Source organism: Rhinopithecus bieti, unplaced genomic scaffold, assembly GCF_001698545.2.
Source record: "Rhinopithecus bieti isolate Rb0 unplaced genomic scaffold, ASM169854v2 scaffold_11380, whole genome shotgun sequence".
Classification (NCBI taxonomy): domain Eukaryota; kingdom Metazoa; phylum Chordata; class Mammalia; order Primates; family Cercopithecidae; genus Rhinopithecus; species Rhinopithecus bieti.
This window is the reverse complement of record NW_016807225.1, coordinates 5,271,644-5,299,206: the sequence shown is the minus strand read 5'-3', so window position 1 is coordinate 5,299,206 and position 27,563 is coordinate 5,271,644. Positions and strand designations below refer to the sequence as shown.

Sequence of the window (27,563 nt, the reverse complement as noted above, 5' to 3'; positions counted from 1 at the left end):
GCTATATCTGCCATCAGCCTAGCTTTGGAATTATGCAGAAAAGTCAACCCACCAAAGCTCAGTCACTCCCAGTTTCAGCCTTTTGGGGAACTTACTGCTCTCTCTTACTGGCCAAATGTACCTAGAAAGAAAATACCCAAATAAAGACTTTTTAATGTTCATCGGGAGAGTCAATCTCTATAAATATGGCACATGAAGCCAAGACCCTTCTTGAGTACATCTTACCTAAATGGAGAACCAGGAAATGAGTCTGAAATGCTAATGCTCTAATTACTGCTCTTGGGAAAATGCCCTTTCCGATAGCACAGAATGTGACTTCCATTGCCACATGGTCCATAGAAAGCTAGGCAGACTGTTCAAGCATTCAAAAATCCCTGACTATTTTGCCCCACCCCTACCCCCACTTTGTTACTATTGCACAGTAGCTATGTACTGCCTGGGGCTAGCTTGTTTGATCTGCAGCTACAGAAACGAAGCCATTTAAACAAAATGTAAAAGGTTATGAAGAGGAAGAGAGAGTTAGTGAGGTCTGAACAAAGAGTGAAATATAGGCTTTTACACCAAAGGAAGGCTTTAAATTGAATGTATCTTCAGGAAAAATCAATTTGCCTTTTCCTTTCTTGTCATAATTTCTCCGTGCAACATGACTCTTGCCAATTATTGAAGGGTGTATTGTTGCATTAACTCTTGCACAGTGAAGTTTATCCTACAGAATAATCACATAATGATGTCACAATCGGTTTCCATGGTGATGAGGAAAAAGAGAAGCAAAGAATGGGGGAATGGGGGCAGATCACACCAGTGACATGAGAGTTGCTCTGGTAGCACTGGAAACGCTACTTGTAAAACCATCCTTAGCTCCAGGATCATAGAGCTATCACTGAGACAATTGTGCAGTGAGTAACAAGAGAGATAAGTGGAGAAGGTGAGCCATCTATGAGACAGGTATCTTTTCAGAAACATAATTTTACAACAGCCATTAAAGAGAGTAGCAAAAGAATCAACAAGCATGCAAGAGCGAAAATTAAGAAATATAAAGCCAAAAAACAAACAGAGAAGCTACAGCTTTTGTCTAGTTTCAGTCACACATCCTGCCTCTTCCTACCTGATCTGCCATCTCGCTGAATGTCCACATGGTACCATTCCCCATCATTGGCTTTCTTCTGAGTGGCTTTCACTTTGATGGTGCCAGAGCCCATGTCAAGCAGCAAGTACAGGTTGCCATCAAGGAGCTCCACGGCAAAGAAGTCTACTTTTGTGTTCTTTTGGCTCCGAGCATCCTTCCTCTCTTGGGGCTTTCCATGAGTGAAGAGGATCAGGCCATTGGGCTCAGTGGTACGGAAGTCAAAGGAGATGGAGCCCATACGCTTAGTGTTCCACTTAGGCAAACTGATGTAAGCCTCTGGGGTCTCGAAGTTGATGGGGTCCAGTGTGGCCACATTCTCACACTTAAACACAACTTCGCCATAGATTTTCATCTTGGTATCCCCAATTCGGGCCAGGCGAGACAGCTCCAGACGGATGTCATTATTCTTATAAACAACCTGTCAAAAGCCAAACAAAAGTGCCATGTGAATCAATCTTGCAAACAGTATCTATCCATCACTCACTGGGCACCTGGAAAAATGACCCAAGAAGAGGCTTCAGGACATAGTTCAAAACAACATGAGAAACAATGAGACACAGGAATCAAAAAAGTATCTGAAGAAACATCTGATGTGCACACAAGCTCTAAAAAAGCCTTTATATTTCTACAGAATTTCTCTTGTCTCCTGGCCAATTTCTTGTGTTGTCAGAAAGTTACACAACATAAGCTTGCAAATAAAAATCAAGAGAGATTGAGTTGCATGGATTCACATACCTCATACAAAGTGATTTACTGAAGCATCCTTAGTAAAACACCAGAAACAACCTAAATGACCATCAATAGCAGATGGCACAGCTTTATAATGGAATATTAGGCAGGCCTTGCAAACAAGGTATTGCTTTTGGTTTTGATGTGGAAGCTCTCCAAGTCACATTGTTAAGTGAAATTGTCAAGGAACAGGATACAGGGTGCATTATGCTATCATTGTGTAAAAGTGTGGGGGTGTGGGGGCATTGTATGTATATATGCTCCAGTAAGCATAAAGTCTCTTTGTAACTATAAAATTGTCATTGGGGAGTATATTTGTGGGATTAATATTCTGGAATGGGAGGGTGACTTACTTTTCACTGTGCCATCTTGTAGTGTTAGACTTTTTTTCAACCATGCGGATGTGTTACTTTAAAGAAAAGATTATGTGTTAAAAGCTGGTGGGGACAGAGGTCTGTTTTTGCTTTTATTTTTTCCACATTGCATGTGCCCTCTGTATAGTGGTAGAATGAGACACCCTGAAGCCCTATTTCAGTCAGTCAGTCAGTCAGTCAGTCAGGGACATTGATTTAGTTGAGAGTCTGATTTTACAAAGAATACTGAACCAGATACTAATTCACCTTGTAAGGAGGCCCAGCAGAGCTTTCTACCTCCGTGCCCTACCCAAGGTTAGTGTACACTTCTGCAAAGCCATGGCCACTGTCCTGCAGTAGGTGGAGAAAGTGAGGATGACAGTTTAAAAAATCTGTTATGACTATCTAACAGCCTCTATGGAAAACAGTGTGGAGATTCCTTAAAGAACTAAAAGTAGAACTACCATTTGATCCAGCAATCCCACTACTGGGTATCTACCCAGAGAAAAAGAAGTCATTATACGAAAAAGGTGCTTGCACACGCATGTTTATAGCAGCACAATTTGCAATTGCAAAATCATGGAACCAACCCAAATGCTCAGCAATCAACAAGTGGATAAAAAAACTGTGATATATATATACACATACATATATATGTGTGTGTGTGTGTATATGTGTGTATATATATGTGTATGTATACACACACACACACACACACACACACACATATATATGACTACTACTCAGCCATAAAAAGAAATGAATTAATTGCGTTTGCAGTGACCTGGATAAGACTAGAAACTATTATTCTAAGCGAAGTAACTCAGGAATGGAAAACCAAACGTCGTATGATCTCACTGATATGTGGGAGCTAAGCTATGAAGACACAAAGGCATAAGAATGATAAATGGACTTTGGGGACTTGAGGGAAAAGGTGCGATGAGGGTGAGGAATAAAAGACTACAAATAGGGTGCAGTGTATACTGCTTGGGTGATGAGTGCACCAAAATCTCACAAATAACCACTTAAGAACTTGCTCATGTAACCAAACACCACATCAACCCCAATAACCTATGGAAAAAAAGTCTGTTATGATTTTCTAAACCAGGTATAATCCATCTAAAAGCAGAAATTAATCTTTCTCCCTGAAATTAGAATTTCACAAAAGTTTTACTCTTATTCGAACTGAAATTTGATATAGTACCCTAGAATGGTTTTTGGTGCTCTGATCTCTGAGCAATGTCATATCCATAAAAACTTAATAAGCAGAAAACAATGGAAGGGAAATATACAAGGATCTGAATATTGAGCATACCAACTACTTTGCTATTTTCTTTATATTGCCTTATTCAAATTCTAAGTCAGGACCTAGATTTAGGTTTGAATTCCACATTTACTACTTACAAGCTATGTGACTTTGGCAAAGTAAATTTTCTGCATCTGTTTCCTCTCCTGAAATTGGGAATATAGGAATAAACAAACTATTTTGTAATAATAAAATGATTTAAAACAAGTGAAGCACTTAGGAATGGAATATCTTCAGGGCACAAAAGTCACAGCTCTTTGGAGGGTTACTGTTAATCTCATTTTGTTCTTTCCACAGCCCTGAAAAGGTGATATTATCATCTCCAAAACAACAATGGCTAATTTCTAAAATAAGCCTCATCTGTCCATATCTGTGAGAGAAAGTTAATTGGATGGGTCATTCCAGCACATATCATATAATCCCTCATATCCAAGTTTAGAATTAGTTCCCATCTCCCATCAGCAGGAGAGAATCAAGCAAAGTGGTTTGCATTCTAATGGGTATTGTAAGAGTGATATATAACCATGATGAAGCATTGAAAATGACTTGCTATTATGTAACCTTGACCATGGACCTAACCATAGTCAATAACATTGAAAATAATGATACTAACCCTTATTCAGCACCTACTACCAGGCACCATAGTAAAGATTTAACACCTCTCCATCCCATTAGATACAGACAACACCCGTTTGAGATATCTGTAATCATTCCCTTATTTTACAGATGCAGAAAACGAACACAGAGAGTAGTTAGGGAACCAGCCCACAGACACACAGCTGATAAGTGGCAGAGCAGGACTTGAACCTAGGCATTTGAGCCCCAGGGTCCACATGCTCTGAACCAGACCCCACTAGCAGCACCTGTGAGGCTTTAACATTACATGGAAAGTCATGCATGCTCAATTTCACAATTCAAAAGCGGAATTTTTCATTTTAGCTAAACTGGGCTGACCATGTACAAAGGGAAATATTGCAGGATCCTCAGGCAATCACTCAAGTGAGTAAACCAGAAAAGAAATCATAAAAGTTTAATGAGCGTCAGCTTCTCCTTTCTAACCCTCGCTATTATACCTCAGCATGTGAGATCTCTTTGTCATAAACAAACTTTGGCTTTTTCTGCATTTGGGTTAAATGCCTATGACTAGAGTTCCTAGTAAAGGTTAATTATTAATGTATAACAATAGGTCATCCCAAAGGGACAGAAGGAGGCTTGGTTCCATGGAACAATACACAGAAAGAGAGATTAGGCATTCCTACAGGAGGCTGGGGACAGAATAAAAAGGAGGAAAAAAAAAAGGCTTTTAACAACATACAAGAGCAGTGAAGAGGAACTCTTCTGCGAGAAGGGTACCTGACTGAGACTGGGAGGGAAGGTGAATAGCTGGAATGAAGATTTCTGAAGAGATAGGTAAGAGAATCAAGGGCCAGAAACTGGCCAGACAGAGATAACCAGACTTCTCTCAAAGGCTCTTTGAAGGTGAGTGCTCTATCTACTCCATGGCCCTGAAATTACCTATTTATACTGAATTTTCACTGTTGTGAATAAAAAGCCAACATCACTCTCACTGACAGCTGAATAACCCTTCTGAGTCCCATTTTATTTATTTCAAAGGTAAGAGCCCGGATATCTGTTCTACAAACTGTCCCTCTTTCCCACCCCACAGGGCTGTTGTCAAGATCAAACGGGGATGTTAGACATAGTAGGACACAACAATTCTAAACTGGCACACAAAACTAGGAAGAAATAATCCTGTTATCTTCATCGCCCATGGTGTTGAGTTTCTGTTGGAAATGGACAGGGTCCTGAACTGAGGTTCTGTGAAGGTTTTTCTACCAAGAGGAAAAGGACAGGAGGGCAAGGGACTTGTAGCCCAGTGATGCTCAACTGGGACTCTCCATTGTTAATATCTTCACCTTCCCCACCTGCTCTGTGCAGAACCACAGCCACAGCCATGCAGAAGTGTACTGGCACCCTGGGTCAGCATGGAGGCAGGAAACCCTGCTGGACCCCCTTACAAGGCAAATCAGTGTCTGGTACAATGTTCTCTGTAAAATCAGACTGTCAACTAAATGAATGTCCCCAAATGGCTGGCTGAACTAGGAAGAGATGTGGCATCAAGTGACAGAAAGCAGCCTTGGCTGACAAGTTGCCTCGGCGAGGAGAAATTAAAGACAAAGTAGAAATGACTCCCTATGGGGGAAGACGTCACACAGGCTGGGAGGTACAGAAACAGAGTCACAAACAGTGACAAGCTGGTCTTACTATCCCACCCATGGGCTTGTAAAGACTGCTGTTTGGACACATAACTCATGCTTAGGAGACCAGACAATAAAACAGCTAAGGAAAGAATCTCAGAGTTAAGACAAAGTCTCTCAGGAAAAAAAAATATACTTGTATTCCTCCATGATCTTTAATACAGAGACATACAGGAACAATACCAGGAGTAAGACAAGCTGAGAGCCGGAACAATGTAACAAAAATTGAGTCTATCATGTGCCAGGTACTTTGCAAACACTGTTTTATATCATACACAATAAGCAAATGAAATAGGTAGCATTAGCCCCATTTTACAGACATGGGGCTCAGCAGGGATACATACTTGCCCAAGATCATGTAGGCTATTAAATGCATAAACAGGACTTGAGCCCTTATCTCTCTGACTGCACTGGGGTAATGATATGCTCCGAGAGGGCAATTTCTAGGCCCTCCTGTAACCCATGCTTACACACAAAGCAGAAACTCCTTAGTCATGCACAAAAACCACACCCAAGTCCATCTCAATGTGCAAAGCCCTTCACCTCCTGTACAATCCATTTCTAATGGATGTCTATACCTCCCCACTTACGGATCACCTCAAAGGCTTCCGTATGAACCCAGGTGTTATTGCTTCTGCATTTTTGTTCACTGGGTTTCCTAGGCTGCAGTGCCTTTCTCTTCTCTCCAGCCTCTCTAAATGATGCCCCTTCACCAAGATTTTCAAATCCATTTGAGAATTTCCCTGGCTACTCTGGTACTTGGTGATCCCACAGTCTGATAAATCAGAATCCTTTTATTACCTACCAGTGAGGAAGCTGTCTGCCCTATTGCCCAACCCACTTGATTGGAAAAAGAGAGAGTATTCTAACCCTGCATGATGCACTTATTACTTCAAATTCTTCCAAGGTATTTGAGTTAGAAGGCAGGTGCATGAGAATAAACCAAGAATTAGAGATAGTCCGCACTCAGAGAAGTATTTTCTTCTCTCCCTCTGCCATCTTATCCCAGGCCACTCTGTTCTCACCTTTCTGAGAATGTGTTTCCACATGTTCTGTTGTAAATGCCCCATCCCTATGCACTCCAGCAAGGGAACTAGAAAGAATGAGGGGATGTAGGCACGTGCCCTGGAGTACCCAGATGACTTCTTGTCACTATTTGTCCCGCCAAGGAATAGGAAGTTTACCACTTGGTCTTTCTTTTCTCTTGTTTTTAAAATATCTGCATAGAGGACAACTTCAATAAAAAACACCAGGTCAGCGGATAAGACCATGCCATTCACAGGTTTGTGACTTGAGGCCTGAGCACCGATGATCCACTCCACATCAGTGGAGAAGGTTTGAAAGTAAGGACGCTGGGGACATTTTCTGAAGCTGGAGAAATGGAATGGTGGAGAAGCCAGTATCGGGGCACTAGTGAGTGGAGCAGAGTTGGCTACAAATCTCAATAAAGCTTTTCCACTGTATACCTAACTGCAAAGTAGTTTACTCACAACAAGCAAAAAATAAAGATATACTTATCTCCCTCCCAAATTTAATCCTTTGACAATAGAAAATAATGAAATGAACTTTTTCTCTTCAGCTTCCAGGATGATACAGCTTCTAGATAAAACTGTTGGGCTAATCTTATTATTGTGTAATGTTCCTACTCAGGGTAAAATAATGACTAAGAAGTGTTGTGAAAGAATCTTGCTTCTGGGGTGTCTACGGAATCACACATCCCACTGTCTCTGCCCCACTTCCCTTCTTTCCCTCAGGCAGCCGATGACTTGGGCCTGCTGTGATTTCTCCCTCCTCTAAACTGTCCACTCCACTCCCTGTCACTTAAAACTCTCAACTTTGTTATCTTTGTACAGCACAAGTTTGGTCTTTTCAATAGATTTCAAACACCTTATGAATAAGAAATATGAATTACACCTTTTAAATTCTGAAATTGCTCCTAACTATATAGGTGCTTACCAAATGTTCATATCTTTATTAAATTAGATATTAGATTGAAGTAGCAGTATAGCGCCATGGTTAAGATCATGACCTTTGGAGGCTCCCTAACTAGGGTTTGGACACCTTACCGTGTTACGTTGGGCATGGTATTTAACTTGTCTCAGCCTATGTTCTTCTACTGTAGAATGTAGATAATATCTTACTTCACAGGATTGTAAGAAATAAAGGAGATGATGGTCCCACATATAAAAGAACTTTATATAGTTTCTGACTCTTGATAAGCACTAAGTAAGTGGTAGTGATCACCATTAATTTTGTTATTTACTGAGAAAAGCCAGAATAAATCAACAGACAGTATAGCATGGAGTTATTAAGAAGGAAAGATTCAGGCTGGGCAAAGGGGCTCTCGCCTGTAATCCCAGCACTTTGGGAGGCCGAGTCACGTGGATCACTTGAGGCCAGGAGTTCAAGACCAGCCTGGCCAACATGATGAAACCCCATCTCTACTAAAAATACAGAAATTAGCAGGTGTGGTGGGGTATGCCTGTAATCCAAGCTACTCGGGAGCCTGCAGTGGGAGAATCGCTTGAACTCCGGAGTTGGAGGTTGCAGTGAGCTGAGATCGCTCCAGCCTGGGTGACAGAGTGAGACAAAAAAAAGAAGAAAAAGAAAGATTGTCACTGAGGATAATTTCTAAGCCAATTGTCAAGCCTAAGAGGCAGGGCGACAACAAAAGAAAAATTTAATAAACTATAAAATCATAGCTTTATACATTTATTTATAGGTCATATATTATTTATTTATGAACTTCATATATGTATTTATAAATTATATATACTTATTTATAAATTGTATATACTTAATTGCCTAATGTGACATTTATGAGATGCACACACAGCAAACACGTGCTCAGATTTAGATTCATATTCATGAACATCATTTTTTATCACAGGATGCCATTGATCAAACTCCGACAGTGAAGTCCAAGCACAAATGTGGCAGCAGATGGTCCTCTTAGATCCCAAAGTCAGAAGAACCTAATATCTGGCATGAACAGAGCCACATCTGCATCTCTGATCTTGCTAACAGGGGTCAGTAAACTAACTCCACCTGCTGAGATACAGCTGACACCCAACCTGGGGCTCAAAGTCCCAAATGCTGCATCAGATGGATGCCACCATTTTCACGCTTTATATTTTGTTAACAGTGGTCAGGATCCACCAAAGATAAAAGACTAAGCACCAGAAATAGAAAACTGGAACTGAGGTTCAGACTTGTAAGGCAGGAGCCAGAAAATGTCCAAGTTCTAGAGCTCAAAAAAAAGGTTAAAAAAACTCCAGATAAAGTTGAAACCAATAGTACAATGTTGACAGTTAATTAAATTTTTAAAATTCTGTGTAATCCAACACTCTATGGGTCAAATGAAGCATATCTGAAAGCTAGATTTCACCAGATGGGGCCATCCTCTCTGATCTATGGCCCTATTTGTAAGAGAGAGGCCAGGAAAAGATAAAAGGGACATATGGCAAGCTGGAGTAGAAGAAAAGATCCAGGAAACTGACGTTGAAGTGCAAAATCCTTAGTCCATACCTCATTCTGAAAAAAGCCATTCAGTCATGTAGGCATGCAGGCAGGCCAGCCAGAAAAAGAGAGACAGCTATAAGCCAGTCAGTTACTCTGCCCTCATGAATCACAGAGCCATGAGTGCCAGCCCGAGAGCCCCACTGATAATGCAAGTCATTACTACTGGTGCTCAAGTTAAGCGCAGGCTTTAACGAGTATTTACTTGATGGATTCTTTGTGAAAGGAAAATGATCATATAGGTTTATGCCCAGTTACAGATGGGGACAGTAAGAAGTCAAGCAAGATTTCCGACTCTTTGCCTTACTGAATGCTCCATACCTGTTCAGAGTGGAGGTCTCAATTTTATTCTTCTCAAGAAGAACTTTCTTAGGACTTTTATTCCACTTAAACAGTTGATCAGGAACAGGCTGCAAATGTATTTGTGTGTCTCATAGAAAAACTTTCCAGGCTGGGCACAGCGGCTCACGCCTGTAATCCCAACACTTTGGGAGGCCAAGGCAGGTAGATCATGAGGTCAGGAGTTCACGACCAGCCTGGCCAAGATGGTGAAACCTGGTCTCTACTAAAAATACAAAAATTAGCCAGGCGTGATGATAATCACCTGTAATCCCAGCTACTCAAGAGGCTGAGGCAGGAGAATCGCTTGAACCCGGGTGGCAGAGATCATGCCACTGCATTACAGCCTGGGCAACAGAGTGAGACTCCACCTCAACAAAATAAAAAATAAAAAGAAAGAGAAAAAGTTTCCAGTCAATCAAGTTTCTGGAGCATTAAGGATACTATAAAGGCTCAGTCTATCACAGTCTATCACAGGCTTGCTGTTTCAGGCTTTATCATCTTCACAGAGTCTACTAAGCTTCTACTAAGTTAATAAATAAGAACTTGACATAGACAGACCCAGGCAGAGACATAAGACATGAACTGGCAAGTATGGGCCATAGTTCTCCAAGATAGAACTTGTCAATGGGTAGTTTAAGTTTCTAGTTGCCAGTTAATCTTTTCACACACAACTGGATAGCAGCTCTCCCATTTCTTAGAGCCATGTCAGCAAATATGTGCCTCTACCCTCCTTTCCCAGCAGATGGCATTCATCATCAATCAATGTATTTACATTCTACTCCCACTCAACCCAGATGAAGCCTCAGAATCGTCTCAAGGTAGTGCTCCTAGCAGTTAACTACCAGTCACTGAGAGCCAGAAATTGAGATGAACCTATTCTCCACCTTTCTTATCCTCTAACACAAAAGCCAAGTTAATATGAATTGACTAGCTATACTAGAATATTAGAAACAAAAGCCCATGTAAATGTACTAAATAACCACTGTATCTTTAGCGCTAAACCATGGAGGATAGACCTTGAGACATAATTGCTGCCACCAACATGCACAGAGAAAGTTGAAGGATACTTAAGGGGGGAACATTTTTTCATATCAAAATTGGAGTGAGATATATTTGTCATGTCAATTAATGTACAAAAACCTAAGACCATAAACTTGATTGAAATTGTAGTTCTGTGCCCTCTGGTTGCCAGGGATGGCACTGTTTCGATCCTCTAAACTAAGCATCATAAACACATGGGTTGTGTGTTTCTGACATGGTAACCAATGCATTCCCTGTATTTAGCAAAGTGTGTGGCACATAGTAGAAGCTCAATACATACACACTCTCATTTCCTGCATTTTCTTAGGTACTAAACAGACCTACCCAGAGAATGCCTACATTTTCTTCTGTCTTAGAATATTTGATGAGGGCACCAACTCCACTAGAGTAAAAGTTACATGTCACAAAGAAGAGGAACTAAGATCAGATGAATAGGTGGTACTTGATTATGAAAAGTTCTAAAATATATACATTATGCAATTAGGGGAAAAGGTAACAGAGTAGAAAGGAAGCCTTAAGCTGTTTGATTAAAAGATGACAAAATTTAAAACATACCTTGCTGAACCACTAGGAAACTACTGTTATTTTTATTCTAAGGACTAGATATGACTCTAATTGTCTCACTGTTAACATGTCTGGGAATAACATGTCATTCTCTGCTTCCAATTGTTCAGTGGTTCTTTATCAACTTCAGAATTAAATGCAAACTTTGAAGCATTATATAAAAACCTCTTCCTGATCTAGTCCTCACTTCACTGTTACCAGCCTTGACAAAAGTTCAGCAGGTCCTCCAATTTATCATTCCAGGGATAAGCCTTGCCTGGATTCTCTACCTGGATAACTACTATTCGTCACTAGAGGCACAGTTTAGGCATCACCTCTTTTGAGAAGCCCTTCTCCAATATTTCTACCCACTCCACTCCCACCCACAGCTGATTTCTTCCTCTCTGCCCCCATGGCTTCATGTTCTAACTGCTATCATTGTATTTATCATATGGTGCTGGAATTGTCTGTTTCCTCCAGTAGACCAAGAGCCTCTCAAGGGGAGAAAACTATGCCTTTTCTCTCTGTATCTCTCAATACCTGACACAAAGTATGTGCTTACAGGAGGCTGTGGAAAAATGGGAAGAATAATAGCAAGGAAAATCACAAGGGCTACTTCCTGATGCCTTTAAGTCGGTGAAGACTATAATGCAGAAAGAAGCCTCTATATCTATTCTGCCTGAAAATAAGTAATAAGATGAAAAGCTAAATTATTACAAATGGATAAAAGGCATTTGATGGAACCACTGAATATTTAGTAGAGTTTTCCCCAGTATGCATGTGTAGAAAACGTGCTTTTATTTTTAAGGCAATCTATATGGAAAGTTCTGCACCCCAGAGTGGCAGCTATCATTAGAGTATATGTCTCAGCAGAATACTAACAGAAGAAGTAAAAGCTCAATCACAAACTCCAGTAAGGTCCTCTAAGAGACTGGCTGACAAAGTTTGGTGCCAACACTACCTCCCACACTGAGGCATGCTAAGGGGCTACTGGACACCTCTAATATGACAATGTAGCTTTGACTTGTCAGAGAAAACACATGGATGTTTTGAGACAGTACCTCAGAGTCTTCATCCTCTGTACCTAGAGTCAAAGAGCAAGAATGAATCTCCAACAATGAGGCCTTTGGCCACAACTAGCAGCTTCTGGCTGTTAGCAGCTACTCTGAAAGAAAATAGTTGACAATAGGCATGCCAAACAGCTTTTGTAGAAAAAGCTAATATGAGAGTCTCAAAGACAAAAGAGTCACAGAAATTACTGTAAAAAGATTCAATGAAACTCAACCTTTAAGAAGTCTAGCATAGCTGGTTGGAAACAATAGTAGCACATGAGGCAAGCAGGTATTGTAAGCAATCCAGATGACAGAAGCAGTTAGTTCAGAACCATGCGTAAGACGGGTTTGACAAAGAGGGGCAGACCAATAGGTAAGTTCCAGGAGATCTCTTTTAAGTGCCCATAGGGGCAATCTCTTATAATGTCAAGCCCACTAATTTATGCAAAATACACGTGGACCAGTGCTGTATGGCTTCCTGATGGCTGAGCAACCTCCAAAGGAGATCTGCCCATCAGGAGCAATTACAAAGTATTTCTTGCCTGGCCTGTGAAGCAGTTCTGCTTCTAGCCTAATGAAGGCTTTAATCAGATGGCTTTTCAAAGGGTCCAAAGAGTCCCTCTGCAATCAGCAAAAGAGGTAGAGAAAGTGATAGGAAGAATATGCCAGGCTGGCAGGTAGCTGATAACAGAATGATTTCCAACCTGGTACAGAAGACAGTAAGTAAGAGTTGGGTTCAAACTGACAATAACATAGATAGAAATGCTAGGACTCGAATTAATTTTCTTCCGAAAAAGGTTTCTTTACACTTTGTTAGCTTAAAAGTAGTCATGCAACAAAAGGTCCCCTCCTTTCTTGGGACTCCTTTTCAAGGTGATGGTATATAAACCCTAATACTTATACCTATGAGTTTGCATTACCTTTAGTAAATCTGCAGAGACCTAGATAACCACTAGATGTCCCTTATGCCATGCAAAATCAACCTGAAATGACTTTCACTACCAGTTACACAAATCACATTTAAAGATAGCTTTTCTAAGCCTTTGATCTTGGGTGCCAACTGTAATTCCTATGATGACTCACTCCTTTTCCTTATTTATATTGTGTCCACTTTTGTAGTATTTCAATAGTCTTTTATTATAACATATAAAATTATAGGCAGAGAATAGGAAACTGATGAATTAAATTTCTTTTTATATTTATACAAAAGAAGAGGTAGAAATAATAGAGAAATAAGTAGAAAGAAATATTGGAGAAAAGGGACATAGGGTGTCTAAAGAGGTCCCAAATTCATTATCACTTCTAGGAATCAAGTAAGTTTTCATATAAAACCACAAGCTCAGACTAAATTCAGTCTCCATACACTGGGATCTTGTATTCTGAGATTAAATAAAACTAGGTGTGATAAATATTTTTCATTTCACATGTCAAGTATGATCAATCACAAATGGTTGTCTATGACACTAAGTAGGAAAGACTGTTGTACTGTGATCAACGAGCAATGTCTGCTGTGGGTGTGGGAACTGGGAACAGTGGCTCCCATGATACGCCTTTGCAGAACTCGGGTTAACCCCCTAATCCTAAAGGTCCCAGAGTTGGGATGAATGTGGGTGATGGTGATGGTGGTGGCGGTGGTGATGGCAGTAGTAGAAACAGCGATAGCTAATATTAACAGAGAGCTTCCTATAGGTTGGTCATTGTTCTTAGTGTTTCACATGTAAAAACTATTTAATCTAAATATGAAATATATTCAAACCAAGATGTGACACTACCTTTGAAAATAAAAGAAGGGGGCACTATTAATAATTCACCTGGACAGGAGATATTACCCAGAACTTTCCAAGGTGACCTGGAATAGATGGCCATCCTATTTGATCCTCACAACCTGAGGCAGAAGCAGCAGCATAAAATACAGTTAACATCAAATATGCTGAGTTGAAGTATATTCTGAGTTGAAGCATATACTCTGAGTTGAAATTCTTGTTCAGCGACTTGTTACTATGTGATCTAGACAGGTTACTTAATCTCTCTGTACCTCAGTTTTTCCATCTTTGAAGTAGGATAACAATAGTACATTTACCTCATAGGGTTGTTGTGAAAATAAGATTAAATATATGTAACATGCTTAGAATATCTCCTGGCACCTTGTATATGTTGGTTACTGTTATCCTTATTTTACAATTGAGAAAACTGGGAATCTGAGATTTTATTATCTACCTAAGCTCACACAGCTATTAGGTAGTGGAGCCAGCACAGAAATAGAGATAAGTCTGGCTTCAGAGCCTATAGGCTCAGCAACTATTACTATCCTGTCTCTACAACAGAAGAGAAACTAAGATTCTTCAAGATCACACTTTTGTTTGTTTTTTGGTTTTTTTTGAGACGGAGTCTCGCTCTGTTGCCCAGGCTGGAGTGCAGTGGCCGGATCTCAGCTCACTGCAAGCTCCGCCTCCCGGGTTTACGCCATTCTCCTGCCTCAGCCTCCCAAGTAGCTGGGACTACAGGCGCCCGCCAACTCGCCCGGCTAGTTTTTTGTATTTTTTAGTAGAGACGGGGTTTCGCCGTGTTAGCTAGGTTGGTCTCGATCTCCTGACCTCGCGATCCACCCGTCTCGGCCTCCCAAAGTGCTGGGATTACAGGCTTGAGCCACCGCGCCCGGCCAAGATCACACTTTTAAGATTCTTTGATCACACTTCTTCAGCTAGCTGGATTATAAAAAATGTTACTAGAAAATTTGATCTCTCCTGCCTGTGGCTCAAGATAGCAGATTACACTCAAGTAGGCATGGATGAAGCATGTTTAGGAGCCCCTGCCAAAGCCTTGAGGAAGACTTCTCCAAGGTCCATATCCCCCTTAGATTATATGAAGAGGTGGAAAAGACACGAAAGAGTCAAGAAATGTCTGCATCCCAATTTTAGGTCCTGAAGTTCCCTAATTCAAACATCAGTGAAGTTCCTGCTCTAACCTTGCATGGGGTGGCCCACTCGAGCTCATGGTGTCCACTGATACTCAGTAATCTCCCAGTGACAACCTGGATCCATTTTGATTCTCTTGATAAGACAGATGGCAAGAGCTACTGCTGGACACAGAAGAGCGAGTGCCAAGCCAACTGTGCACACCTTACTCTACAGATATGGACCACAATCTACCCACAGCAGCCAGATGGTGGAAACTGACTGTCACTGATTCCTTGCCCAGAACTCAGACCAGCTCTTCCGGTTACTCATCAGCTCCTCAATAAGTATTAATTAATGGTTTATTTTCATAATGGGAGATGGGAACGTTGCCATATACATCTGTTCAGTGGCACTGGGCTGACCTAAATTAGACCTTTCCTGACAGCAGCCCCAGGCTTTTTATCAATGGACCATCAGTTTGGAAGTCATTTGCTCCTGAAGTATGTCTGTAAGCAAACAATGTTCTTAGAAGATCTACAAAAAGGGAAACGTATCTCTGTAGCAGGCTGAATAATGTTCCCCAAAGATACCATATCCTAATCCGTGGAACCTGTAAATGTTATCTTATTTGGAAAGGTGTCTTTGTCTTTGCAGATGTGATTAAGTTAGGGATCTTGAGATGAGACTATCATGTATTCTCCAGGTGGGCCCTAAATGCAAGCACTTGAATCCTTGTAAGATGAAGGCAAAGGAAGATCACACATACAGACAGAGAGATAATGTGAATATGGAAGTAGAGATCAAGGGCCACAAGCCAAGGAATATGGGCAGCTATCAGAAATGGGAAAAGTCAAGCAACAGATTCTCTCCTTGATCCTTAAGAGGCCCTGTTAACACCTTGATTTTAGCCCAGTGAAACTGATTTATGACCTCTGGAATTATGAGAAAATAAATTACTGTTTTTAAGCTACCAAATTTGTGATAATTTGTTACAGCAACCACAGGAAATTAATACACCCTCCCTCTGCTGCTCATTCCTCAGCTCCTGCTAGACTTTGACTTGCAATAAAAAACACCAGAATAAGGCTTGCATCCTTTGAGGCTTGCTATACATGGACTGGTCAGGTTTATGGAGAAAGAACTAAATAAGAATCGAAAATTCTCTTGAAGTATCAATACTGGTAATCCACTCCTAGGATGCATCCAGTCTCTGGCATTTAAATTTCCAACTAAACTTAGTTTCCAGGTTTCTGACCCCAAGCTTCATCAAGTACATGCTTATGTAGTACAGAGAAGCTGCCTGACTCTCTCATAAGGCACTGTAACTTGAGTTCAACTCAAAGCAAAAATTAAACGTGTGCATTAAACAGAGTATGAAGTATTTGTAATTCATTGTTCTGGAGGCTATCTAATTCTTATGACACAATCTTTTTGCTGAAGAACTTAGAATTATCTGGGAAAGATAGATGCATATATCATTATTCAGACACTACTTATTGATCAACTATTATATACAAAGGACCATGCTAGGAAATGTGGAGCCGACAAGCAGAAAAGAGTTATTGGCCCTTCCCTAAAATAATTTACTCTGTTAAAAGAAACAGACATACACACATTTATTCAGTTTTTCACACACTCATGTATTTATTGAGTGTCATGCTCTGTGGAAATACAAAGATTAAAAAATACTGCAAGTAAGCCTTCTTTTAGAAGAGGAGACAGTCAGAAAATCAAAATGAGCAATTTGCATGATAAAGGTTTCTAAAAAGATATTTCTAAATTACCATGAAATCAGGGATGAGCTCTTAATTCAAGCTGTGGGTAGACGGAAGAGGCAATCAGAAAATGCCTTTCAAAGGATGGAGTACTAAGGTGAGACCTGATAAATGAGTGGCATTAGCCAGGTGAAAGAGGAAGGTAAGAGAAATAGCACAGATGGCGAGAAACAAGGGTAAGAAATCTTGGCATATGCGTAGTCTCAAGAGTAATCAATATGACTGAATTGCATGAGTAGAGTGGGAGTGACAGTGGAGTTGAGGCTGAATAATGCCCCAGAAGACCTCCTGCATCCAGCTGATGTAGACGTTTTTTTTTTTTTTTTTTTTGAGACGGAGTCTTGCTCTGTCGCCCAGGCTGGAGTGCAGTGGCGTGATCTCAGCTCACTGCAACCTCCGTCTCCCCGGCTCACGCCATTCTCCTGCCTCAGCCTCCCGAGCAGCTGGGACTACAGGCACCCGCCACCACACCCGGCTAATTTTTTTGTATTTTTAGTAGAGATGGGGGTTTCACCGTGTTTGCCAGGATGGTCTCGATCTCCTGACCTCGTGATCTGCCCGCTTTGGCCTCCCAAAGTGCTGGGATTACAGGCATGAGCCACCGCGCCCGGCCTCAGAAGTTTTAACTTGATCCTAAAGGCACTAGGAAATCACTCTGGTTCAGAAGAGTGATGAGGTCAGATTGGTATTATATAAAAGATTAATCTGGTGGCCACATAGGGAATGAACTAAAAGAAAGCCAGAGAAAACACACACACACACACACACACACACACACACACACACACACACATACACAAATCAACTTGAAAAGCTACTGCAACATGACATATATAAGACCAAAAGTATAAAAAGTACTTTGAAAGGAATTATTATTGGCTTGGGGATGATATATATGTGTTTGGGGAGAAATGCATGAAGAAAATAAAAAATAGATGATTAAATTGATAAAACTGGTTCATACCAAATCTTAATCTTAAGTACAAAACTGAGGACCAGGGCTCTAGAGCAGGTATTTGAGCAGTGGGGAGAAAAAAAAAAATAAATAAATATATATATATANGGTTAGTTGACTATAAGAAACATATGTAGATAAATAGTATAGGAATATAGGTGCAGGGTAAAATGGTGACTCAATATCTTAATATCAAATGAAAAATGGACTGCTTCCTCCTTCTAGCCTGGAATAATGTGGTATTATTGACACCCCTTCTCTGGAGTCTAATTTGGCTTAGTTCTGGTGGTCTGTTGAGTGGCTTGGGGTCTCTCTCTCTCTCTCTCTGTCTCTCTCAACCTCTCTCTCCTCTCCCCCTTCCTCCTTTTTCTCTCTGCCCGTCCATCCTTCTCTCCCTCATCCCCTCCTCCCCACTATCTCTCACTCCTCCAACTCATTTCTTTCTATCAGTGACTTGACATCTACCTAGTTACCCTAGAGACCTCAAAGCGATTATTCTTTCCTTAAACATTCCTTCAAAACCCAGTTGTTCCTGGGGCATATTGACTTGAATCATGTCTATCTTTGTTATTGCTACCTTCTTAGTTCAAATATTCATCATTATTTTCTGGGTTACCTCCATGGCCTCCTAACTTGTGCCTGCCTCTTTTGTTTTATTCCACTCCAATGATCCCTCCTATTCACGTGCCTCTCCTCCAGCCTTCTCCCATCTTAGTTATTGTGCTTAAGAAAATTATGGATCATAGACCAAGTATAGGATAGCAGTGTGAAGAAGTAGATTGAAGGAGGGAGACATTGGAGTTGGAGTTAGAACTAGTTCAGAAGTTAGACTGTACTTGTCAATGAGAGACTTAATCCAGATTCCATCTCTCTAGGACACAATAGACCATTTCTATCTATATGGAGTATCCCTTACATGCTATCTATATTTCTCTCTTAACATCATTGTACACATATGTTTACATGTGTAACACTTCTACTAAATTGTAAGCTCCTTAAGGTGAGAGACCATGTCCTAACATTCAGTAAGCTCTCCATGGTTGTTTGTTGGGTAAATAAATAAAATATGGTCTTAAATAGAACCAGTGTCAGAAGGAATAGGGTGGAGAAAATGAATATAAAAAGATTGTATATGAAATTACATGGACTTAGTAAAATATTAATTCTGCAACAATGGAGAGAGAAGTCAGATATATCTATACAAATTTGAGCTTAGGTGACCATTAACAGAAATAAGGAAGTTGGGAGGAGGAACTGATGAGTTTGCTTTTAGGCAGGTTGATTTTAAGGTTCTGTAGAGAATTTTAATTTTAAGTAGATGAACTGTTCCAGCAGACAATTCAGATTTGAAGACTGAAGCTGTGGAGGGAGTTTTGATCTAGAAGTAAAGATGTGTTAGTGAGTGAAATTACCAAGACACCGCAGTGAAAACAGGAAAGAGAGCCTTCATCAGATGCATGGGGAAAGCCTCTTTTTAAGAAATTTGGAAAAGGAGCTGATGACAGAAAATGAGTCTGAAAATGAGAGGCAGAAGTGAGTCATCAAAGAGTTACTTGGAAAGTGTACAGTCAGGAAACCCAGAAAAAGAGGATGTTGAGGAAGGAGTGATAGAAATGCCAGCTATTGCACAGATATTGCATACTATGAGAATGGAGGCCTATTTAAATTTAAGTAATAGAACATCAGTAATATTATTTTAGAATTATTTCCTCATGAGTTAAATATGTTTTCTCCTAGGAAGCAAATAAGTTAAAACACGGTATTTAGAGTGCTGCAGAGGCAAGGCTGTAAAAATTCTCTCCTATATCACCAGTGGTTGAATAAAATTCCTTTATTGGTTTTCTTGGACTGTACCCTCTAGCCAAACAGCCCAGTGGAATCCAGTGATAGAAGCCAAAGAAATAAAAGCTAAGTGTCTAAATTTATCCTGTTGTCACTTTCAGCTTTCTCTGCTCATTATTAGATACCAAGATAAGCAATAGATTTAGGTTTTTTGATGGAATTCAAGTGGATGCCTTGACTCTCTTTGACCTGGATCTAGGGACACTCTAGTCAGATTCTCAAATTTTTTTCTTTTTTCTTTTTTGCACATTCATGGCTTGAATAAGGGTAAGAGAGACCTGGAGAGATACTAACAATCTTTCAGGTATAACAGGGCATGCTGTTACTTAGTATTTTCTTCAAGGCAGCCCATGATTAGACCAGAGGAGGAGAATGCCACTATTCACTTCTAACCTCCATCCCTGAATTATGGTAAACACAGAAGATGCTTGCTGGTCAGAAGAGAGTTGACTCATTATGTCAGGCAGTAAACCAAAGATTTTATCCCTTTATGATGAAAGAAAACTCAGATAAAAGCAAGACCAATAAACAAGCCATGAGAATTGGGGAAAACAGTGATGATGTGGGGTTAGTGCTATGAAAGTTCCCGGAAAGGTCTTTGAAAACTCTGGGCCTATAAATTTAATTATGTACTACTATTTGCTAATATTATATACTAATATTTACTTTGTTTGGAGGTAGAAACACTTTACTATCCACTTGTCTTTAGTATGAACACCTTCTTAGGAAGTATTAATGAAATACCTAATACTACCTACTTCCATGCCAGTCCAAAATTAAGCTCGAAAGATCGAGGAGTCAGAGGTAAGGGTCCGTAGGTTTTTCTGTGGTTTTGACTTCTTCTCAAGACATCTATTTGATTTCCAGTAATAGGAAGTGGCTCCCAATTACATCTATTCCCAGGGTCCCTCACTATTCTCTTGTCATCTTGATTTCAGTTTGGTCTGATTAGGTGGTACTAAGTTTTCTATACGGTGATTTAGATTACAAGAAAAATTGGTAAATGGTGTTACACTGCTTCAAATCTGCAGCAATATAGGTAGGTGTCTCTGGTGAGGTTTTTCTGCAATTATAGGATTCCCTAGATGGGGACTCTTTCATGAAAAATCATAAGAGCAAGTGGTTGAATATAGGTTATTTCTAGACTGTTTTCTCCAGACTAATTAGATTAGTACAAGAGCCAACCGTACAGCCTCATAGTTTCAAGGATGCATTGTGAGTCAGATGGACTTGAGTTTAAATCTTGCCTCTGCCACGTAAGAGCTTTGTGAGCTTGGACAAGTCATTTACTTCTCTCAGCCTCAGTTTTCCCATCTGTAAAATGAGATGATTATGGCATCTTATAGAATTGTTGCAATAATTTTTCATAGTCTAAATATAAAGTATTTGGCAGGCCACACGCAGTGGCTCGTGCCTGTAATCCCAGCACTTTGGGAGGCTGAGGTGGGTGGATCACTTGAGGTCACGAGTTCGAGACAAGCCTGGCCAACATGGTGAAATCCCGTCTCTACTAATAACACAAATATTAGCTGGGTGTGGTGGCACACACCTGTAATCCCAGCTACTTGGGAGGCTGAGGCAGGAGAATTCCTTGAACTCAGGAGGCAGGGGTTGCAGTGAACCGAGATCATGCCACTGCATTCCAGCCTAGGTGACAGAGCAAGACTCCATCTCAAAACAAAACAAAACAAAACAAACAAAAATAAAGAAATAAAGCATTTGGCACAGTTCTTGGCACTTAGTATCTATCCTTCATTATTAGTGTTAGATGGAAAACTAGATGCCACAACAGACCCGGCCAGGATAGCATTCCCATAGTCTCCAACAAATCAGCAAGCTTTATCAGCTTTATCTCTGATATTTCTTTCTAGACAATTCCTCTCCTTTTTCACCATTACCACTACTGCTGTAGACCTGGGCACTACCTTCTCTTATTTGGATTTTTTGGTTATATATATATAATGTGAATATGGAAGTNTCTGGTCTAATCATGGGCTGCCTTGAAGAAAATACTAAGTAACAGCATGCCCTGTTATACCTGAAAGATTGTTAGTATCTCTCCAGGTCTCTCTTACCCTTATTCAAGCCATGAATGTGCAAAAAAGAAAAAAGAAAAAAATTTGAGAATCTGACTAGAGTGTCCCTAGATCCAGGTCAAAGAGAGTCAAGGCATCCACTTGAATTCCATCAAAAAACCTAAATCTATTGCTTATCTTGGTATCTAATAATGAGCAGAGAAAGCTGAAAGTGACAACAGGATAAATTTAGACACTTAGCTTTTATTTCTTTGGCTTCTATCACTGGATTCCACTGGGCTGTTTGGCTAGAGGGTACAGTCCAAGAAAAACCAATAAAGGAATTTTATTCAACCACTGGTGATATAGGAGAGAATTTTTACAGCCTTGCCTCTGCAGCACTCTAAATACCGTGTTTTAACTTATTTGCTTCCTAGGAGAAAACATATTTAACTCATGAGGAAATAATTCTAAAATAATATTACTGATGTTCTATTACTTAAATTTAAATAGGCCTCCATTCTCATAGTATGCAATATCTGTGCAATAGCTGGCATTTCTATCACTCCTTCCTCAACATCCTCTTTTCTGGGTTTCCTGACTGTACACTTTCCAAGTAACTCTTTGATGACTCACTTCTGCCTCTCATTTTCAGACTCATTTTCTGTCATCAGCTCCTTTTCCAAATTTCTTAAAAGAGGCTTTCCCCATGCATCTGATGAAGGCTCTCTTTCCTGTTTTCACTGCGGTGTCTTGGTAATTTCACTCACTAACACATCTTTACTTCTAGATCAAAACTCCCTCCACAGCTTCAGTCTTCAAATCTGAATTGTCTGCTGGAACAGTTCATCTACTTAAAATTAAAATTCTCTACAGAACCTTAAAATCAACCTGCCTAAAAGCAAACTCATCAGTTCCTCCTCCCAACTTCCTTATTTCTGTTAATGGTCACCTAAGCTCAAATTTGTATAGATATATCTGACTTCTCTCTCCATTGTTGCAGAATTAATATTTTACTAAGTCCATGTAATTTCATATACAATCTTTTATATTCATTTTCTCCACCCTATTCCTTCTGACACTGGTTCTATTTAAGACCATATTTTATTTATTTACCCAACAAACAACCATGGAGAGCTTACTGAATGTTAGGACATGGTCTCTCACCTTAAGGAGCTTACAATTTAGTAGAAGTGTTACACATGTAAACATATGTGTACAATGATGTTAAGAGAGAAATATAGATAGCATGTAAGGGATACTCCATATAGATAGAAATGGTCTATTGTGTCCTAGAGAGATGGAATCTGGATTAAGTCTCTCATTGACAAGTACAGTCTAACTTCTGAACTAGTTCTAACTCCAACTCCAATGTCTCCCTCCTTCAATCTACTTCTTCACACTGCTATCCTATACTTGGTCTATGATCCATAATTTTCTTAAGCACAATAACTAAGATGGGAGAAGGCTGGAGGAGAGGCACGTGAATAGGAGGGATCATTGGAGTGGAATAAAACAAAAGAGGCAGGCACAAGTTAGGAGGCCATGGAGGTAACCCAGAAAATAATGATGAATATTTGAACTAAGAAGGTAGCAATAACAAAGATAGACATGATTCAAGTCAATATGCCCCAGGAACAACTGGGTTTTGAAGGAATGTTTAAGGAAAGAATAATCGCTTTGAGGTCTCTAGGGTAACTAGGTAGATGTCAAGTCACTGATAGAAAGAAATGAGTTGGAGGAGTGAGAGATAGTGGGGAGGAGGGGATGAGGGAGAGAAGGATGGACGGGCAGAGAGAAAAGGAGGAAGGGGAGAGGAGAGAGAGGTTGAGAGAGACAGAGAGAGAGAGAGAGAGACCCCAAGCCACTCAACAGACCACCAGAACTAAGCCAAATTAGACTCCAGAGAAGGGGTGTCAATAATACCACATTATTCCAGGCTAGAAGGAGGAAGCAGTCCATTTTCATTTGATATTAAGATATTGAGTCACCATTTTACCCTGCACCTATATTCCTATACTATTTATCTACATATGTTTCTTATAGTCAACTAACCTAAATAGAAAGAAACTTCTGCCAAATTATTCTACTGACACCATATATTTGTGGTCTTAATCTCTTGTATTCCCTCTGAGCACTTCTTTTTCACCCTGGAACTCTTGTATCTTTCCTGGGAAATTTAACTGAAAAGGACTTAGGGAAGAAATTATGACCATGTTTAAAGTAAGCATTTAATAAGTACTCAACCAGAAGTGCTATAAAAATGTTATATTATACTAAAATGAATGCCCCTCAGTAGTGCTAACCAAATTATGAAAAATAGCTCTGAGTTATTAAAATACCAAATAATTAATTTAACGAAGTCTAATGGTGATGATTACTTTGCTAATGATAATCATTAATGAAGATGGTGATGAAGGAGGAGGAGGAGGTAAAAAAGAAGAAAAATACAATGATGAGTATGGCACTAACTGTGTATTTAAGTAGTTTTTAGAGAAATTTCAAAATAACAAGAGAAGACAATAACAAAAGAACAGAAAAGCAAAGAGCATCAACCCCACTGATTTGAGATTTTAAAACTTTTAATCCTACCTTTATTCCATAGTTCTTAGATTATATATTTAATCAACTACAGTATAGTCCCCTTCAAATTTGTCCAGAGAGTACAGAATATAGACTACATATTTCCAGGAACATAGAAATGGAAGGAAAACCTCTTGCAAAGGTATTGAAACTTTCTTTCCTTGATTTCTAGGACATAATCTGCTTTTTTCTCCCTACTTTATTAATGTAAGTGCTTCCCAGGTCTCAGACTTCATCTCCTCACTCTTTTTTCTCTATACTTTTCCTATCAGAGCCCATTTGTGTTCCCTGTTCTCTTTTCTCTATGAAGAGTGCTCCTCCATGTTTATGCTGGCACTGGTTTTTCTCTATGTCTGACTTATACCTCCAACTAATATCGGAGTACTTTTCATTTGAATATCTTTTTATCAGGTCAGTATATTTCAAAAGATAAAACCATCAACTTGCCCATGAACCTGCTCCCTTTCCTGACCACCTATCTTCTTGACACCATGTCCCTTTTTACTACTGACCCCACTTTACTGCTCTGATTACAGCAAAACCCTTCCAAAAGTTGTCTATGACCATTTTCATCAATTCCACACTTATCATTCTCTTCTCAGCCCCCTTTAAATTAGCCTCTTGTTTATACCACACCAGTAAAAGGATCACTAGCTTGCCAGATCCAATATTTAAATCTCATTTTCCTTGACCTGTCAGCATTCCCTTTTTCTTGCAATACTTACTTCTTGAGGCCTTTTAAGATTCAATACTCTCTTGTGTTTCTATCTACCATGAGAACCTCTCTCTTTTTATTTCCTTTGTTGGTTTTCTCTCTGTAAGACCTCTACCTGTTGAGAGCCCTCATGTTCTGTCTTTGGATTCCTTCTCTACAGGAATTCCTTCTTTATAGGAATCCAAAGATAGAACTTTAGGTCTCTCAGCAGGTACTTATATGTCCTGATACTTTAAGTGTCATATTCATGTTGTGGATGCTCAAATTTATTTCTCTACCCCTAGATTTTCTCCAATCTTAAGAATCATATCTCCACATGATATTGACATTCTTGACATCTCCACTCAACAGGCTTTTAAACTAAAAAAAGGCTAAAAAAGAAATATGGATTTCACATCCCCCAAGCTCATTCCTTTCGAATACCCACACTCGGATAATGCCATTAACAGTTATTCAAACCAGGAAGATATTATAGAGTCATTGGTGTTGCTGTCTGAGTAGGCTCTAGTCCTTTGTCTCCTGGCATAACACAGGATTGTATTTATTGGCCCCTTGTGCAGGATGGAGCCATATGATTACTTCTGGCCAATTAGTTTGAGCAGAAGTGTTATGTGTCATGTCGAGGCCAAATGCTTAATCGTTCCCAGTGTGAAACCCTTTAAATTTTATTTATCATTTTTCAATGTCAACCAGCAATGTTCCAGTTAGTGGCTACCCTGCCATCCCATGTCTTAGAGTAAGAACAACAATAAACAAAGCAAAGCCACTAGCCAAAACACAGGGATATACACATTACTGAGAAATAAACCTCTTTTTATTATTATTATTATTATTATACTTTAAGTTCTAGGTACATGTGCATAACGTGCAGGTTTGTTACATATGTATACTTGTGCCATGTTGGTGTGCTGCACCCATCAACTCGTCAGCACCCATCAACTCGTCATTTACATCAGGTATAACTCCCAATGCAATCCCTCCCCCCTTTCCCCACCCCCCTCCCCATGATAGGCCCCAGTGTGTGATGTTCCCCTTCCCAAGTCCAAGTGATAATAAACCTCTTTTGTATTAAGCCTCTGAGATTTTGGAACAGTTTGTTGCCACAACACAGCCTAGCTTATCTTGACTAATAAAGTTATCCTCAGTTACTCACCTCGCATACCCAATGTACAATTCATCAATAAATCCTGTTGACTCTACCTCCAAAATATATCCCACACTCATCTACTTACAATTCCCATCACTGCTACTCTAATTCACATTGCTGTGTTTACTTCCTTGGGTTGCAGTAAGAGCCATCTACATGTCTTCTGTCTCTACTAGCACACACCATGCTCCATCCTCCATAGAACAGTCAGGGGGTTTTCCTAATTCAGACCAGTCACTCCCTTGCTAAATAGTGCTTGATGGCTTTTTCATTGTAACCAGAATAAAATCCAAACTTCTTACCATAGCTTAAAGGCTTTATATAACTTGACCTTCCCTAATTTGTTCTTTTTCATGTCCCTTGAATTCAGCAAGCACCTGAATCTCAGGTCTTTGCATCTACTTCTCTTTCAACTTTTTGTCAACCAAATACCAGAGTCTATCAACTCCCATTTCTAAAATGTACTCCATCATCTCCTACTCCCTCACTGTGCTTTATTTCCTCTCCTCATAGAATTTATATCACCATATATAACTTAGATTTCTTTGCTTACTTTTTCCCCACTTACTAGAACGCAAGCCCCATGAATGCAGGGACCCTGCGTGTTGTTACTATTGTTGTTATTCATTGCTGTATGCTTACGCTCAGCAGAAAGTCATACTCATTGAGCTAGAAGTGAACACAGGGAATTATGCAAAGCTTCCCTGTAGTTCTACTTCCCCAAGCATCAAGGGTTCTGCTGAGACTTCCGAGTGTTCCCTTGGGGTGTTCAAGTCTTTCGATTTTTGAGTTATTAGATTTTGATTTTTTACCTCATATATATTTTTACTTATATATACAAAGGTACACATGTACACTTGTAATATATAAACACAGAAGCATGCACACACATGCAGACACTCAAACATTACTAATCTGTATGCTAGCTGAGTATTACCAATTGGGTTTCTCAGTATGAGGGAGGCTATTTGTGGCCAGCCCAATTCACTCTTATTGTCTCTCACCAACGGCAAACCCTGCTTTCCAGGAGGTGTCTTCTTTTCCAATGTTGTGCTCCACCATCAAAGCAGACAATTAATAGCAATTTCCATCTGTGAGTGAGATGCTGTCTTGGCAGAATCCAAGAGCTCATGACAAGTCCTGATAAAGTATTTAGTTCCAATAAAGAACTGTAAAGTTATTCCAGAGAAATGGTACATTGGCAAATAACAGATTCTGCTAGTGCCAAGAGAATATAGTCATCATTCATTTATCTATCCACTCATTAGGCAAAATAAATGTGGAAGCCATGCCAGAGCAAAAAGTAAGTTATTCATTCAACAAACATTTATTGAATTAAAATACTAAGTGCCAGGATCTGTTCCA

At 39.8% G+C, this 27,563-nt stretch overlaps 1 protein-coding gene across 1 annotated transcript in view; it reads right to left on the bottom strand.

The window, feature by feature from the left end:
• The window catches only part of LOC108534983 (neurexin-3), a 766,104-nt gene that overhangs the window by 274,543 nt on the left and 463,998 nt on the right, over positions 1 to 27,563 (bottom strand). The window contains exon 7 of the mRNA XM_017880661.1: positions 1,106 to 1,544. Within this exon, the coding sequence (XP_017736150.1) occupies positions 1,106 to 1,544 (439 nt within the window). The remainder of the gene's footprint in view (positions 1 to 1,105; positions 1,545 to 27,563) is intronic.